Source organism: Acartia tonsa, chromosome 8, assembly GCF_053477335.1.
Source record: "Acartia tonsa isolate MP-2025a chromosome 8, ASM5347733v1, whole genome shotgun sequence".
NCBI classification, from domain to species: Eukaryota; Metazoa; Arthropoda; class Copepoda; order Calanoida; family Acartiidae; genus Acartia; species Acartia tonsa.
In genome coordinates, this window is record NC_137267.1 from 31,150,757 (window position 1) to 31,164,857 (window position 14,101).

General features: G+C 33.4%; 1 protein-coding gene across 1 annotated transcript; it reads left to right on the forward strand.

Annotated features, from left to right (window-relative positions):
* The first annotated feature begins 7,471 nt into the window (after positions 1-7,471).
* Positions 7,472-10,189, forward strand: LOC145326571 (uncharacterized). The gene has a single exon (XM_080169942.1). The coding sequence runs from the start codon at positions 7,472-7,474 to the stop codon at positions 10,187-10,189; it is 2,718 nt and encodes a 905-aa protein (XP_080026068.1).
* The last annotated feature ends 3,912 nt before the right edge of the window (positions 10,190-14,101 follow it).

The window sequence follows — 14,101 nt, forward strand, 5'->3', positions numbered from 1 at the left end:
ATTAAATTTCCCGTCTTTTAAACAAAATAACCATTACGGCCAGACTGCCTTTTTAGCAGGTTTTAGGCTATTTTTATATATTTAACACTTTTTTCCATATCTTCAGTGTATATGGTCCGATTTTCCAAATTTTTTAAGTTAAGGATTTAAAAATTTAATTTTTTGTCGTTTTAATAAAACAACCATGACGGCCAGACTGCCTTTTATCAGGTTTTTGGCTATTTTTATATGTTTTACATATTTCCCCATATCTTTGTTTATTTTGATGCAATTTTCAAACTTTTATGGGATATCTGTATCAGAATAATTTTTCCCATTGTTATGAGCATCTATTATATAATTTACTTTGACCATCGTCATCATGCAAAATAAAACAAGGTTTCATGTTTATTTTATCCAATAAATCTATTCTTGATTTTGGTAAAAAAAAACTTTTAAATCTACATGTACGTATTCCAATCGACGATTTTTTGTGCTTCGCTACTTATGGATGTTGTCATCCTTGTTTTAAAAATAAAAATAAAAATAAAAGAGATTGATAGTTTTTTGTGTTTTTTTGTTTATTTGGGCAAGATTAGGTTAGTTTATAATGGGCACAGAGTAGCCTTGTTATGGTAAGGGCAACCCTCGAGGTTAGGCGTAGGAATAGTTATTTCTCGCATCGTGTTATAAACAGCTTTCCGCGGATAATGTACAATTATTAGATTAAAACCAGTTTTTTGCCCCGAGGTGCCGAAGGCACGGGTAAAAAAACTGGTATTAATCTTATGATTGTACATTTTTATATTCGTAGAAAGCTGGATATAATACGATGCTAGTCTTAGACATAGTTTTTTCGTATGGATGAGAACCGGTTCCTATCCACCGGATTCGAATGAATACGAGAAAACAAATTATCCTTCTCCTTTACTTACAATTTATTTAAAATATAAGGAAAAGAAGGGGGGGGTTATGTGCTTACTTAGGCACTTTGAGACAAAGCGGCAATAATATAAAATAAAATATAAAACAATACATTTATTATTACAAAACAAAATTGATAAGTAATCCGTCCATTACATAAATTGTATTGATCTACATCAAACAATTGTTTATTGAAAGCGGATCTATCTTTCATAGGGTGTATCTGTTTTCAAAACAAATTTTGATAATACAATATCATTTAACTGTTTTTTTTAAATTAAATTTTGGTTAAAAATATGCTAGAACCCATGTCAAAATGGAGTATTCAATTGGTTCAGTACTTATTGAAATCTTAAGATTCATACAAAAAATCTTCTCTAGTATACAAAAAAAACTATTCTTTTGTAAACACCCTAATTTTAATATATTTTGAATTATATTAGGAAATAAAGAAGGATACAGCAAATGGCTTTTTCAGTGCTCTGTCTCTGTAGTCAACCATTCATTTTTATATTTTTGGTGATCATTTAATAACGCAGAAATTTTAACCTAAGCAAATTTATTTCTTGTTTAATGCAATAAAGTTTACATTATCGCATGGGTAAGTGTTGATGGATATCTTTAAAACAAAGATGATAACATCTATAAAAATGAAGCTATAAAACGGTAGGACAAACGAACTTTTACACTTGTAGAGTGTAAGAACTGCAAAAGCAGAAGATAAATGTATAGGTATAAATAAAATTGTAAGTAAATTTGTTACAAAACTGATTAAATTCAGGATTCTGTTTAAGGACATATATACTTGAATTTTTATGACTTGATTACAAAGATGCTTCACTTATAACATTGTACCTTGTTGAAAATTCTTTCTTTTTTATAACCCATTAAAATTATCAATCATGATTTCAAAGTTCGTCAAACATTGAACCTAATCGTGCTAGAAGTCGTTATTTTAAACAAGTTAGGATAATGATAATATCATGAAAAAGTGGACAAACGGATAATGGTGCATTTTAAAAAGTTGGACTATCAGAGTTACTGAAGTATTAAGGACAGACGAACCATCGGTAAATAATGAAAAAAAAATAAGAAAACATATAAAAAAAAATGAAAGAATGTGAGAACATAAACAGGATGAAAAGATTTATTTCAGTATAATAAAATACAATATTTCTGTATGAAATTAAATATTACTGTCCCCCAATCATAAAATTACTGTGAATAAATTTTAAGTTTGCTGCAACATCATTTGGAAAGCCATATTTCATTTTTAAATCAATTGTCCTAATAGTCCAGTAAAATCTTGGAAACCACTTAAACAATATTTTTTAATTAGATTTTTATCAATCTAGAGCATATCTATGTGAACTATTTTTAAAAAGTGATTGATTAAAAATTTCTTTTCTCTTTGTTTCTGTAAATTATTTTCTAAATGAAATTTGGGATCATGGAGAGAAAAGTGGGGGGTTTCGTCATTTTCACAGTAGCTTTTTTAGGTTAGATAAATGTTAATGATTGCCTTGCAGGGTTAGGAAATTGGCCCTGCGTTGGCTAAGAAAAGGAGAAAATCTACAGTGAAAATACGATTAAACAAGCTACTTCGTTTTCTTTCCATGATCCGAAATTTGTTATAACGTTGTTTAAAATAGATATTGTAATGTTCATTAATCAATTTTTACTTTGTTGCCTTTTACATGCCCAATTTTTTAAAGAAAATATACAATCATTAAAAAATGCACTTTCCCTGTATTCTCATATTTTCTTGTTCATAGCTTGCCTGCTGTTATAGCTATTGGAACATGGACATGCATCATAAAAAAAATTATTTTTCTACAGAATATACATATATACCTATATATCATACATGTTTTGTTATGATATTCCAAATTATACATCAGACTTTGAGTATGTTTAGAATAGTTTTGCGAAAATATTTATATCATCTGAAAGTAGCTAATACATAAATATTAATTAAAAATGAAAAATTTGTTAACTATTCTTATATTGTTGGTATCATCCTTGTATTATTAAAAGTTCATAATTATCAACTCAATTTTATTTGTGTTTCTTTTGATAGAATTCACTGCCCTGTTAGTGTAACTGGCTCTATGCATTTCTTTGGTTTTTATGGGTGGCTTTGTGTTACACTTTGTTAAGTACTTCCTCTAAGTTGGCCAGCCTATAACATACACTTTCTTGTTAATTATAGTAAGATTAACATTTTGTAAAACAAATAAGGCTGCAAAGGGTCATAACAACCATGTTAAAAAAAATTGTCGTAATTTGTACATTAGTATGTAGTAATGACACTAAATTATCTTTAATATATCAGTCACAACCACTTCCTTATCAAGATAATTTGGTAGCTGTTCTTATTAAGAAAATGTGGAGTAAAATAGAGATCTAAGGGGTGTAATATTAACAAAATTTATGGTAAAGAGGAAAAAGAAGTGATCAAACCATTTAAAACTGTTTTTTTTGGATTTTTATAATAATATAATTTAATTCTTTTTATGATAATGAACATGTTTTTTTTCTTCTAAATATATTCAATATTCATAAATATTTTTCTTATTTCTCTTGTTTAAAATGTTGATCTACAATCCATCCTCCCATTTTTTAGCTGGCGGCAATATTGTCCCGGAAATTGGCATTTTCCCGCGGGGGATTGATCCCTTCAACCCTTCGTGGTGTCCCCTTATTTCAGTAACCCTATTTATAGTAGCGTGGCTAATTTATAAACCATGTATTATCGTCCAATTATATCTAAAGTTCAGAATATATCATGTTTAAATAAATCTTCCCTTAATATCATTGTTGCTGGTTTGTGTTGATTCCTTACATGTTTTAGCAATGTATCTGGATTATTTCTTATTCAAAAGAGTATTGCCATCCATATAAGTGCGAATACATAATCAAAATGTCGGATCGTGGAAAGAAAACGAAGTATCGGGTTTCTTCTTATTTTCACAATAAATTTTGATAATTATTTTAGGTCAGGTAAATGTTAAAAATTGTCCGGTAGGGTTAGGAAATAGGCCCCGCAGGGTAAGAACCCCCTGCAGGGGTTAGAAATAGGAGAAAAGCTACCGTGAAAATACGACGTAACCTGCTACTTCGTTTTCTTTCCAAGATCCAAAATGCCTTTATATTCTCTTAAGTTGATAGTAATATGTAAATGCTTTAAATTATGAATATTTTGAACAGAAGATAATTAAATCTTTCAACAAGCAACGTTTTTAAAAGTATTTGCTACTTATAAACTTATTTTTTTGTAAGATTTGTATAAACGTGCCCTATTTTCTTCCACTCTTGTACTAAGTCTAGTGATCGGTAATGTTTATGTGACAAGGATAATTATGTCCATATGTGGCACAACAAAAACAGAACAGTAGATTGTAATTTAGTAATTGTTTAGTAATGCTAGTTTCAAACTCAGTAAATGCAATGATTTGACTATAGAAAAGAAAAACTACGAACTTTTATTAAATACTTGAAATAAATCTAGAAACTCTTCCAATTTTTAAAACTCAATTTTTTGTTATTTTTTGCATTTTTCAAGAAGACCATTCTTTTTTTTTAATAAAAGTTATTTGTGTTTTACTCCTGATTTCCTTGAAGAAAATAGGACACATGTTTTCAATAAGGCATTACTTCATATAACCTAGTTGTTTGAAATAAGTGTTTTATGATAAAATCATAAAAAAAGCTAGTTAAAGTGAGAGTAAGATGTAACAAACAAAATGAAAATCACAAAACCTCTATCACGTAAAAAATTATTATTGGCTTTGAAGAATGGCCCACAGACAAGCGGACCAATTAGATTGTATACCTAGATTGTTTCCCTTACATTAATATCCAAGTTGACTTTATTTTAAAGATACATGTTTTTTTAATTAAAGTCAGTTTGACCTAACAATAGCATTTAATTATTAAATATTATAATTATACTTCAGAACTTCCAGTTGATCAAAATTCAAATATTTATTTATTTTTAAGAAAAGAAGCTAATAAAATAATAAATTTTTGTCAAAAAGTTTTGTCATTGATAAGTTATCTCTTTACATCGCCCCTAGCCAATGAGATTTTGCCATATTTTTTATGGAACGTTTTATGTCCAATACAAAACTACATATATATCAAAATACCTTAGTATATTAGATAATAGATATGCCTATTAATTTCATCTACCTATGTGTATAAATAAAATGACATGTTTACTCTTCAAATTGATATAAATCAGTATTCCATTTGCAAATTACCTGTCCTATGCTATTGTACAACATTCCCCAATTAGGGTATCCCTCATTGGATGTAGGTAACCACCAAATCCTCCTGAGTTTTGTTTTAGATGTAAAATCAAAAATGTTATTGATAAACAGACATATCCTTTTATTTAATGCATTAATTTAGTATTTTAACAAAAATAAAAAAAATACATACCAGAAGAGTATATATTTTGTTCTATGCACTTTATTAATTTGTAAAAAAAATTAAAATTCCCTTTTAATACCTATATCTACTTCAACTGTTACATAAACACATTCTATACTCTTTAAATTACTATTTATGAAAAGGTTCTCATAAAACACACTTAAAAAGTGAAAAGCAACTGATATTCTTGTTTTTTTGTCAGCAAACTCCGTATGTTATGTTATTAAGTGTGCGAACACCTCTACTCCCCCCCCCGTATGTTAAGCATGCACAACTAATCTCGATATTAACTTCCTATAATTGTTATTCAGGTTTGACGTAGGAATACAGAGATAGAACAATGCATATTTAATCAATCTTTCCCTTAGTGTTGGAATAGTGTTAATTTTTGCTTTTGGTTGGTTGAAATATTGCAGGATTATTTTACAATCTTAGATTTGATAGGCCTAATAAAGAAATTGGTAAAAAATTAAGTAATCTGACAATTTTCCCTAACTCTTTATCTTAAAACATATTGTACATGTATACTTGCGGATATCAAAAATTAAAATAGGTTAGTACTCAAAGAAGCAAAATATTAGCAACACTCCCCCCCCCCCCTCCCTAACAACAGAACCTATATGGTTCTACTTTAGAGTGGAGCTTTTTATAGGTCCAGAGAAGTTTTACAACTATTTGGGGGAGGGTACCACCACTGTTCTAAGAGAAGTCAAAATTACTACTACAAAAATTACCTCCCCCCCCCCCCACCCTTCCCCACTTCAGGTGCCCGTAGAAGCCTAGGGTCGTAGCCACCAATAACAAAAGTAATATGTATAAATGCCATTGATATTGAGATTGATGCAACTTTGAGAGATTTTTTTCAGCTGATTAGACAATTAGGATATTATTGCCAGTGGGAGGGAGATTTATGTCCAACAACATTCAAAATCATGGAATGTTTGTATGTAACTTAGGAGGACCAGTCATTGAATTTATCACAAAAAAGCAACCCAACATGAACGTATTTATTATTATTTATTAAATTAGTTATAGTTATGTTACGCTTCTTTATTGCCTGATTGTCCTTTGAATCATATCATTTCGAATAATATATAGGAAAAATCCCTACACTGAAAAGTATTTTTTGAAGTAGCTAGGCTACTATAAGATAGTTTTTGCATGTATATTTATTTTTCTGTCTGTCTCTCTCTCAACAATGTTAGTAATAAGTCGATTTTAATTTTAAAATCCGCTCTCCATAAAATTCTCATTATTCTCTCAATTCCCTTTATTACAAAATCTAAACATTCTTTTAAAATGGCATTTGGGTATGTTTATAGTTCCATGATACAATTGAAAAAGCTTTACTGCTATTGGACATAATCGTCCTTGATATGACGAAGCCCAATCTGTACCACTTTTGATTTCTGTGACGTCATATAATGAAGAAGAAGAAGGAAAGAAAACCCAAAAAAAAGAGATGGAGAGCTTCCAGTATGGCCATACCTCCCAGCTGGTGGAAGTGGGAATGCGCAAGTGGCAAATTGGTCAGCAGGCCGAGAAGACAAGTCAGAGGGAAGACTCGCGAGAGGAATACCAACAGACGTCTTTTTTTGGCAACAGAGAAGAAGAGAAACAGCCAAACTCTTCTTCTCTTTAAAAATTTATTGGCGTAGGCCCTCTTGGGCACTTCTTGGGGTAGGGGTTTTAAAGGGGGTAAGGGAGGGGGAGATCAAGTGGAGATTGGTTACCATCCATCCCAATCCAGGACCGAGGGATAAGACAGCAGAAGGTTTAAGAACAAAAAGAGAAAGGAGATACAAGAAAAAGAAAAAAGAACAGCCAATGATAAAACCAAAAAACATCTGGATATAATAACTTGGAATGTCCAACGAATGTCGCTGGGCACTTTCAACAAAAGAAAAGCTAAATCAGTGGCAACAATAGCAGAAAAGAACAACTGGGATTCAGTGCTTTTAAGTGAAGTAAGAGCCTCCAGGAATGGAGTGGAATGGCTTGGAGAAAATGACAACCTGACAGCGATTATACATTCAACTAGGGCAGGAATACTTTTGAGGGGAGAACTTTTAAAACTTTGGTGCAAAGAAGGTCAAAAAAGAAACAAGACGAAAGAACAGTGTCTGTCAAAATGGACAGAACTGTATTAATATCTACATATCAACCTGTCAATGTAAGAAATAACGAGGCTGAGATTGAAGAAGCCAAGCAGGTCCTCCTTCAACATAAGCAGTGGGCGGCCAGGGAGGACATCCTCGTTATTGGAGGGGATTTCAATGCTCACATAGGGGGAGGAGAGAACAGACCTGGTATCTGTGGCAGGTTTGGCATCAGGCAAAGTAATCATCAAGGTCTTGATTTGCTTGCTTGGTGTGAAGAAAATGATCTTGCACACGTCAACAGTTTTTATAGCCATAAGAAGAGGGGAACATGGTTTCATCCAGCTCTAGGTAGATGGTATGAACTAGATGGATTTTTAATGAGACAGGAACAAAGGCATGCAAATGTTAAGAAAGTCAGCACTGTTGGGGAATCATCTATCTCTGACCATAAACCTAAGAAACTAACTTTGGTAAGAAAATGGGAAAAATATAACAGTGAAGAAAAGAAAGCAAGAATACCCAGGATCAAGTGGGAATCTTTGAGGAATGAAGAAACAGAATTAAGATACAGACAGAAAGTTACAGAGTTACTAGAGAATCAAACAGAAGACAACAGAGAACAGACAAACTGGCAGAAAATCGCCGACACAGTTACCAAGGCAGCACTAGAGGTCTGTGGAAGAGAGGAGAAAAGAATAGAGAATCCTTGGATGGTTGACAAGGATGAAGAAGTCCAGAGAATGAGAGCAAGAATTAGCAGAGCAATAGAAAGTCGGAATACATTGATTGAACAACAGAGAACAGGAGCAGCAGCTGAAGATAACTTAGAGGACAATATAGCTGCAAGCATAGAGGAATTGAAAGAAGCAAGAAAAGAGTTGAAAAGAGAGACAAGGAGATGGGAATTAGAGTGGTGGAATGAGATCCTTACAAACTGTGAAAATGCTGGAGAGAGAGGTGACACTTTTGAAGTCTATAAAAATCTTAAAAAACTAGGAGGCAGAGGACTAACTAAAGTTGCCAACACAACCAATTTAACCAAAGAGGAGTTTAAAGAACACTTCCAAAAAGTGTCCGAAGACAGATTTGAAAATAAACCCGAGGAGATTGACAAGATTATAGAGGAGATTGAAGACATAAGCCAAACAGACGAAGCCAAAATATGGAGTGAACAGCTTGATGAAATTCCTCAAAGAGAAGAGATTGTAGAACAAATGAAGAAAATGAAGGATTCTGCCCCAGGTGAGGATGGTGTAAGATTGTTGTATCTCACCAAAGGTGGACCTGAAATTCTGCAAGAATTGATAGAGTTAATCCAGTTTATGTTCTGCAATTCAGCTTACAAGTGGGAGGCAGCCCTGAAAATAGGATTGGTTATACCACTCTTTAAGAAGGGAGACATTGACAACCCTGGAAATTATAGAGGAATCTGTCTTTTGTCAATTGCCAGTAGGATCCTTGCCAGGATTCTAGCCAATAGATTGAGGATCTGGGTTGAACAACTAAACCTCATAGATGACAATCAATCTGGTTTTCGCAAGGACAGATCCACAGCTGATGCAATGCAAATCATGATCAGGATTCAAGAGGATACAGATGATCTCAGGAAAAGAATAACAGCCGAAGGAGGGGTGATTGATGAAGAAGAGATGCCTGTAGCAAAATTACTGGACCTTAGCAAAGCTTATCCTAGAGTTAACAGACCAGCCCTTTGGAAGATCCTCCAAAAATATGGCATGGGGGAGAGGTGCCTAAGGGTACTCCAAGACCTCCATGAAACCACCCACTACAAGATCAAATCAAGGGAAGGAACAAGCTCTACCTGGGCACCAGAAAGAGGCCTCAAGGAAGGATGTCCATCATCTCCTATTTTGTTCAATGCTTTTCATCAACCAGTAATGAGGATCGCGAGGAGAGAGAGGAAGAGGAAGGCTGATGAAATGGGGGTGGAGATGGGTGTCCCCTTTATGTTTGTCCCAGGTAACTCATTCCCAGGTAATAGATCTGAAAAACCTAACTCTGAAGCTAAAAGAGTCAGGATTGATCTATCTCTTTTTGCCGATGATACCACCATAGTTGGCCGAAAGAAAGAACTGGTTGAAGGTCTAAAGGTTACAAAAGAAATAATGAACAAATTTGAAGAGAAAAATAACGACGACAAAGAGGAGGAGTTAGTTTTTGGTACAGAGGAAGGAGAGAAAATCAGAATGCTTGGATCTTACATTGGAAACAAGGAAGATATCAAACAGAGAATTAAGAGAGCAAACGGAGCATGGGCAAAGACAAAAAGACGACTGAAAGGATCTAAACTGTCAAAGAAAATGCAAGCAAGAATAGTGGAAGCATGCGCGGAAAGCACCTTATTATTTGACTGTCAGGTGAGAACTTGGCAGATAGGAGAGATGAAACAGCTACAGAAAACGATGGACAGAATGTACAGAAACATCTGGTCAAAAAAGAATGGTCCATCATTGATACAGATGCAGAATGAACAGAAAAACATGCAGGATGTAAGAAACGAGCTGGGAGTGAAAAATGTGAGGCTAAAGATAGAGAAAAGAGTATTAGAAAGGATTGACCATGTGATTAGAATGAAGGACAACAGAATGGTCATAGCAGCAACTTTGGGTTGGTTAGAAGACCTGGAGGACAAAGTAAAATTACCTGGAAAGAAAAGGAAAACCATCCTATACTGGAAGAAAATAATCAAGGAGGCGGGAGTTGATTATAGGACAGATGGCATCTGATAGAAAGATCTGGAAGCAAATAGTAAGGAAAAGATCTGAAAACCTTGAAACCTGGGAAAGACGTGGCGGGAAAAGATCATCTGAAGAAAGAGGAGAAAGGAATACTGCTGTAGAGGAATCTCTGACCTGTGATTATGAAGGATGTGGAGTAGTTTTTTTATCAAAAGCAGGTCTTACTATCCATACCAAAAGAATCCACGAGATCTCTGACAAAAAAGTCAAATTTAAATGTGATAGATGTGAAACAATTTTCGAGCTTAAATCAGCACTAGTCAACCACAACCGAGGCTGTGGAGGCCTAAAGGCCTCAAGTAGTGATCTCAAAAAATGTGATAAATGCCTTACTGAGGTCACAAAATCAAATTTTGCCCGCCACAGAAAGTCATGTAGGAATGGGGAGGGAGAAGATCAACCCAGACAACCCAGACCTAGGGGAGACAGAAAGGCTTGTGACATATGTGGATTGGAGCAGTCAAAATCTAATTTAGCAAGACATAAAAAGAAGTGCCAGGAGGGAGCAGCAGTCCCTATGTAGGGAGAAGGCCACACAAGACAAGACAAAGAGATGGAGAATCTAACATTTTTATTACGTCACAGAAATCAAAAGTGGTGCAAAAGTTGAACTGATTAAGCTTCGTCCCTTGATAAAATATAAAATTGTAGAATGGTTGTCCCTATCTGTTGTGATTGTATGCAAACACTAATGATATGTGAAATTAATCCTGTGCATTTTCAATAATGCTAAATATAAGGAAAATTTACTTACAAAAACAATGTTGGTATTAAGAAAAGTAATGTTTTCAATTAAAAGCAATATTTTGCCACTAACGTATTCGTTATTCAAGAGTACAGATTTGTTTGTACGTCATTAATAACGTCATTATTAGAAGAAATTTATTGTTTATTTAGTAGTTTTTAACTCCTCCACACTAGAAATATGTTTACGGTCAATCACACCTTATAAATTGCAGCCATAACAAGCTATTTTTATATTTTTTTGAAAGGAACCTAATGAAGTGCGGAAATACTTTATTAAAGAGTAGCATCGTTACCTATAAATACAAATAATGCAATGTGCATGCTGAATTCTAATGTATTCCTTTACATATAAATAATATAATAAGTGTTTTTTCGTTCTAGGAATTTTAAAGTCGACAGTACTCTGAGGATAATTAGTAGCGTCACAACGTGGAGGAGTGCGTCACAATATTATTGCCTCACCACAACGTTAGTTTTTTAGTGTACTATAATCTAAGTGCGGCAATGTTAATTCGTTATAATGATAGTAAGTTAATTTTAAACTAATAAGGATTTTTGGCGGATTCCCAAAAAGTGACTTGTTGAGCACTAAAACTCCCCCACCACAAAAATTTTAGAAAAAACTTGAAAATACGGAGGGGGGGGGTATCATTGTCCCTTATGTATAGTACAGCTCATTTTTATAATCAGTTTATTTTATAATAAGAAGGGGGGGGGGTTAACGTTCGATCGGCACTTTCGGCGAGCACCAGATTAGAGGCATGTTTGAAATATTGTACTTACCTTATCAACATTTAAAGACTGTATGTATAGCTTATAAGAGTTAATATTTCTGACACAAAATAGTATTTCAACATGTTAATTTTATTTACTTTTTTTTAGTACGAATACCAAATTACAGATTTGCTAATGCTTTTATGCAGTATTACTTTCAGGATTAATAGGCAAATGCCAATGAAAAATTATTAGAATTTCATTATTCATAGATTTTGTATTCGTTTACTAAATCATGATGAAAAAAAGCAATAAAATTATTTTGACTCAAAAGTTGAAAAACAAAGGTTTTTCTTGGCATGCACTATCCCTTGTCCCTGAATGCAATGCAGTTGTTGAATAATTTTACTTATACAATAATGGAAACATTACAAATTAAATTAGTATTTTTGAAGCGATGCTTTTGTAAAAAAAATGTAACAGGATGTCTATTTATTAAAGTAAAAGAATAGACTGGGCAAGAGCTTTATGTAACTTTACCTACTAGTCAAAGATCCTGTCCCGATTTTCTATTGGGTCTTTGAAAAATAGCAGGTAAAATTTCTGGAATCATAACATTGTCGTGCGTAGGATCTCGGTGTACCAATATGTTTCTCCTTTACAATGAAGCTTTTCAAAGGTCTACGAAAGATTTATGACTAATTTGGGGTAGGGTACCAATGCTCTTGAGTGTAAAATTGTAGTTTCAGTTTTATTGTTTCTCTACTTATGTGAATAATCATCATTGTTTTCTGGAAAAGGATTTTACCAAAAATTAACCAATTTGTGTTTTATATAAAAGGTTTTGTAATGAATTGGTTTGTTGCGTGGGCTGCCAAATAATAATGGTAATTACATTGTGTGGAAAGCTTATAGGTTTTTTTTTATGAGGAAAAGGTTTGTATATCAGGGTATGTCCGTCCGTAATAAATCTTTTGGGTCAGGCGTAGTTTACGGTAAAAATTTTCTGGTAACGAATATCTCCGAAAATCTATGAATTTTAAAGGCTGCTAACGGCCAAACAGTGAAACTACAAATTTTGCTCTCACAGAATTTTAACCGACAACCAAGGCCTTCTAATAATCTGGAATAGTCAGCAATTAAAAAAATGCACAGTTATCTTGCAGTTCACACTTGCAGCTTTCCCTGTGCATCATTGGATCTTGGCTATTTTATATTATTTGTACATATTCTTTTGCCGCTTAATACGGTGTGCGGGCATAACATGTACGTTCAGCCGTTTGTTAGGCCTTTAAAATTCATAGATTTTAGAGGTAATCGTAACCAGCAACATTTTTCGGTTAGTTTCAAACCTTACATAATTATTCCTATAAAAAGAATGACAATATAAAAAAATCGACGCTTAATAAATTATAAATATTCGAGTTTAATAAATCGATATTGCAATTTTGGGACAGTCTAATATATCTCTATTTATGAACATGTGAGAGAGTCTAATATTTCTCTATTTATCAATATTGTAATATTGGGTCATCCTATGATGCGAAATAATTACATCAAATAGTCAAACATATTTTTCAGAATATAAATAACGTAGAATTATAAATAAGGTGCAAAGGTGTAAAAAGTCTTAATTGCATACGGAAAAAAATCTTGAAACTTTTGCTATTACCATTTACCATTATAGGAATTGTTGTTTAAAAGTTATGATTCTATATAGATTACCCTCTTCGCATTTGTTTATACATTAGAATACCAAACACAAAAGCCCCACACTCAAAAAAAAGGTTAATTTAGTGGTAGGGTTGGGGGTTATGTTATTGTTTACACCCCCCACTTTTAGTTTAGGGAAAAGGTGAGGGAGTATTTCTCATTAGTTTATATATACCTTAGACCCTTCAGTAGCAAACAGACAATGGAGACGAGCAGACGTCTTCATATTCAATCCTGTGTAGATTGAATTTTTTCAATCTTACCTTTACAGTCAGCTCTTTGGAAACATGGGTTGAAAATTGTATGGGTACCCATACTAATTCATGTGTTGTTAACATCAAAACCATCAAAAATAAATCTGCCTTCTTCATCGAAAACAGTGAAGCCACCTTTTTTTTTCTCTGCAAAAAAAATCAGTCAAGTTACAATGTGCGCTTGTTATACGATCCGATCTGGTCCTTCACACCTTCCTTCTCCTCATCCCCAAGATGTAAGGTGACACAGGTGACCGCTGTTTTACACACCACACATGCACAATGGGAATATCTCGAAACTAAACAAATCATGCTGAGGATCAGATTTGTTGGTTGCTGCTCAATGTTTATCCTCTGGCTATTACTCAGGCTGTTGGTTTCTACCAGTTATTAAAATGAGTTAAAGGCATCCTTTATTGGATGTGTTGCGTCGAGCTGCAGACGACATGTTATCGTTTCTGGCATCTTCAAT

Bases quoted from the DNA above. Each gene is read 5' to 3' on its own strand.
- LOC145326571 (XM_080169942.1), top strand. From the start codon at position 7,472: ATGGACAGAACTGTATTAATATCTACATATCAACCTGTCAATGTAAGA.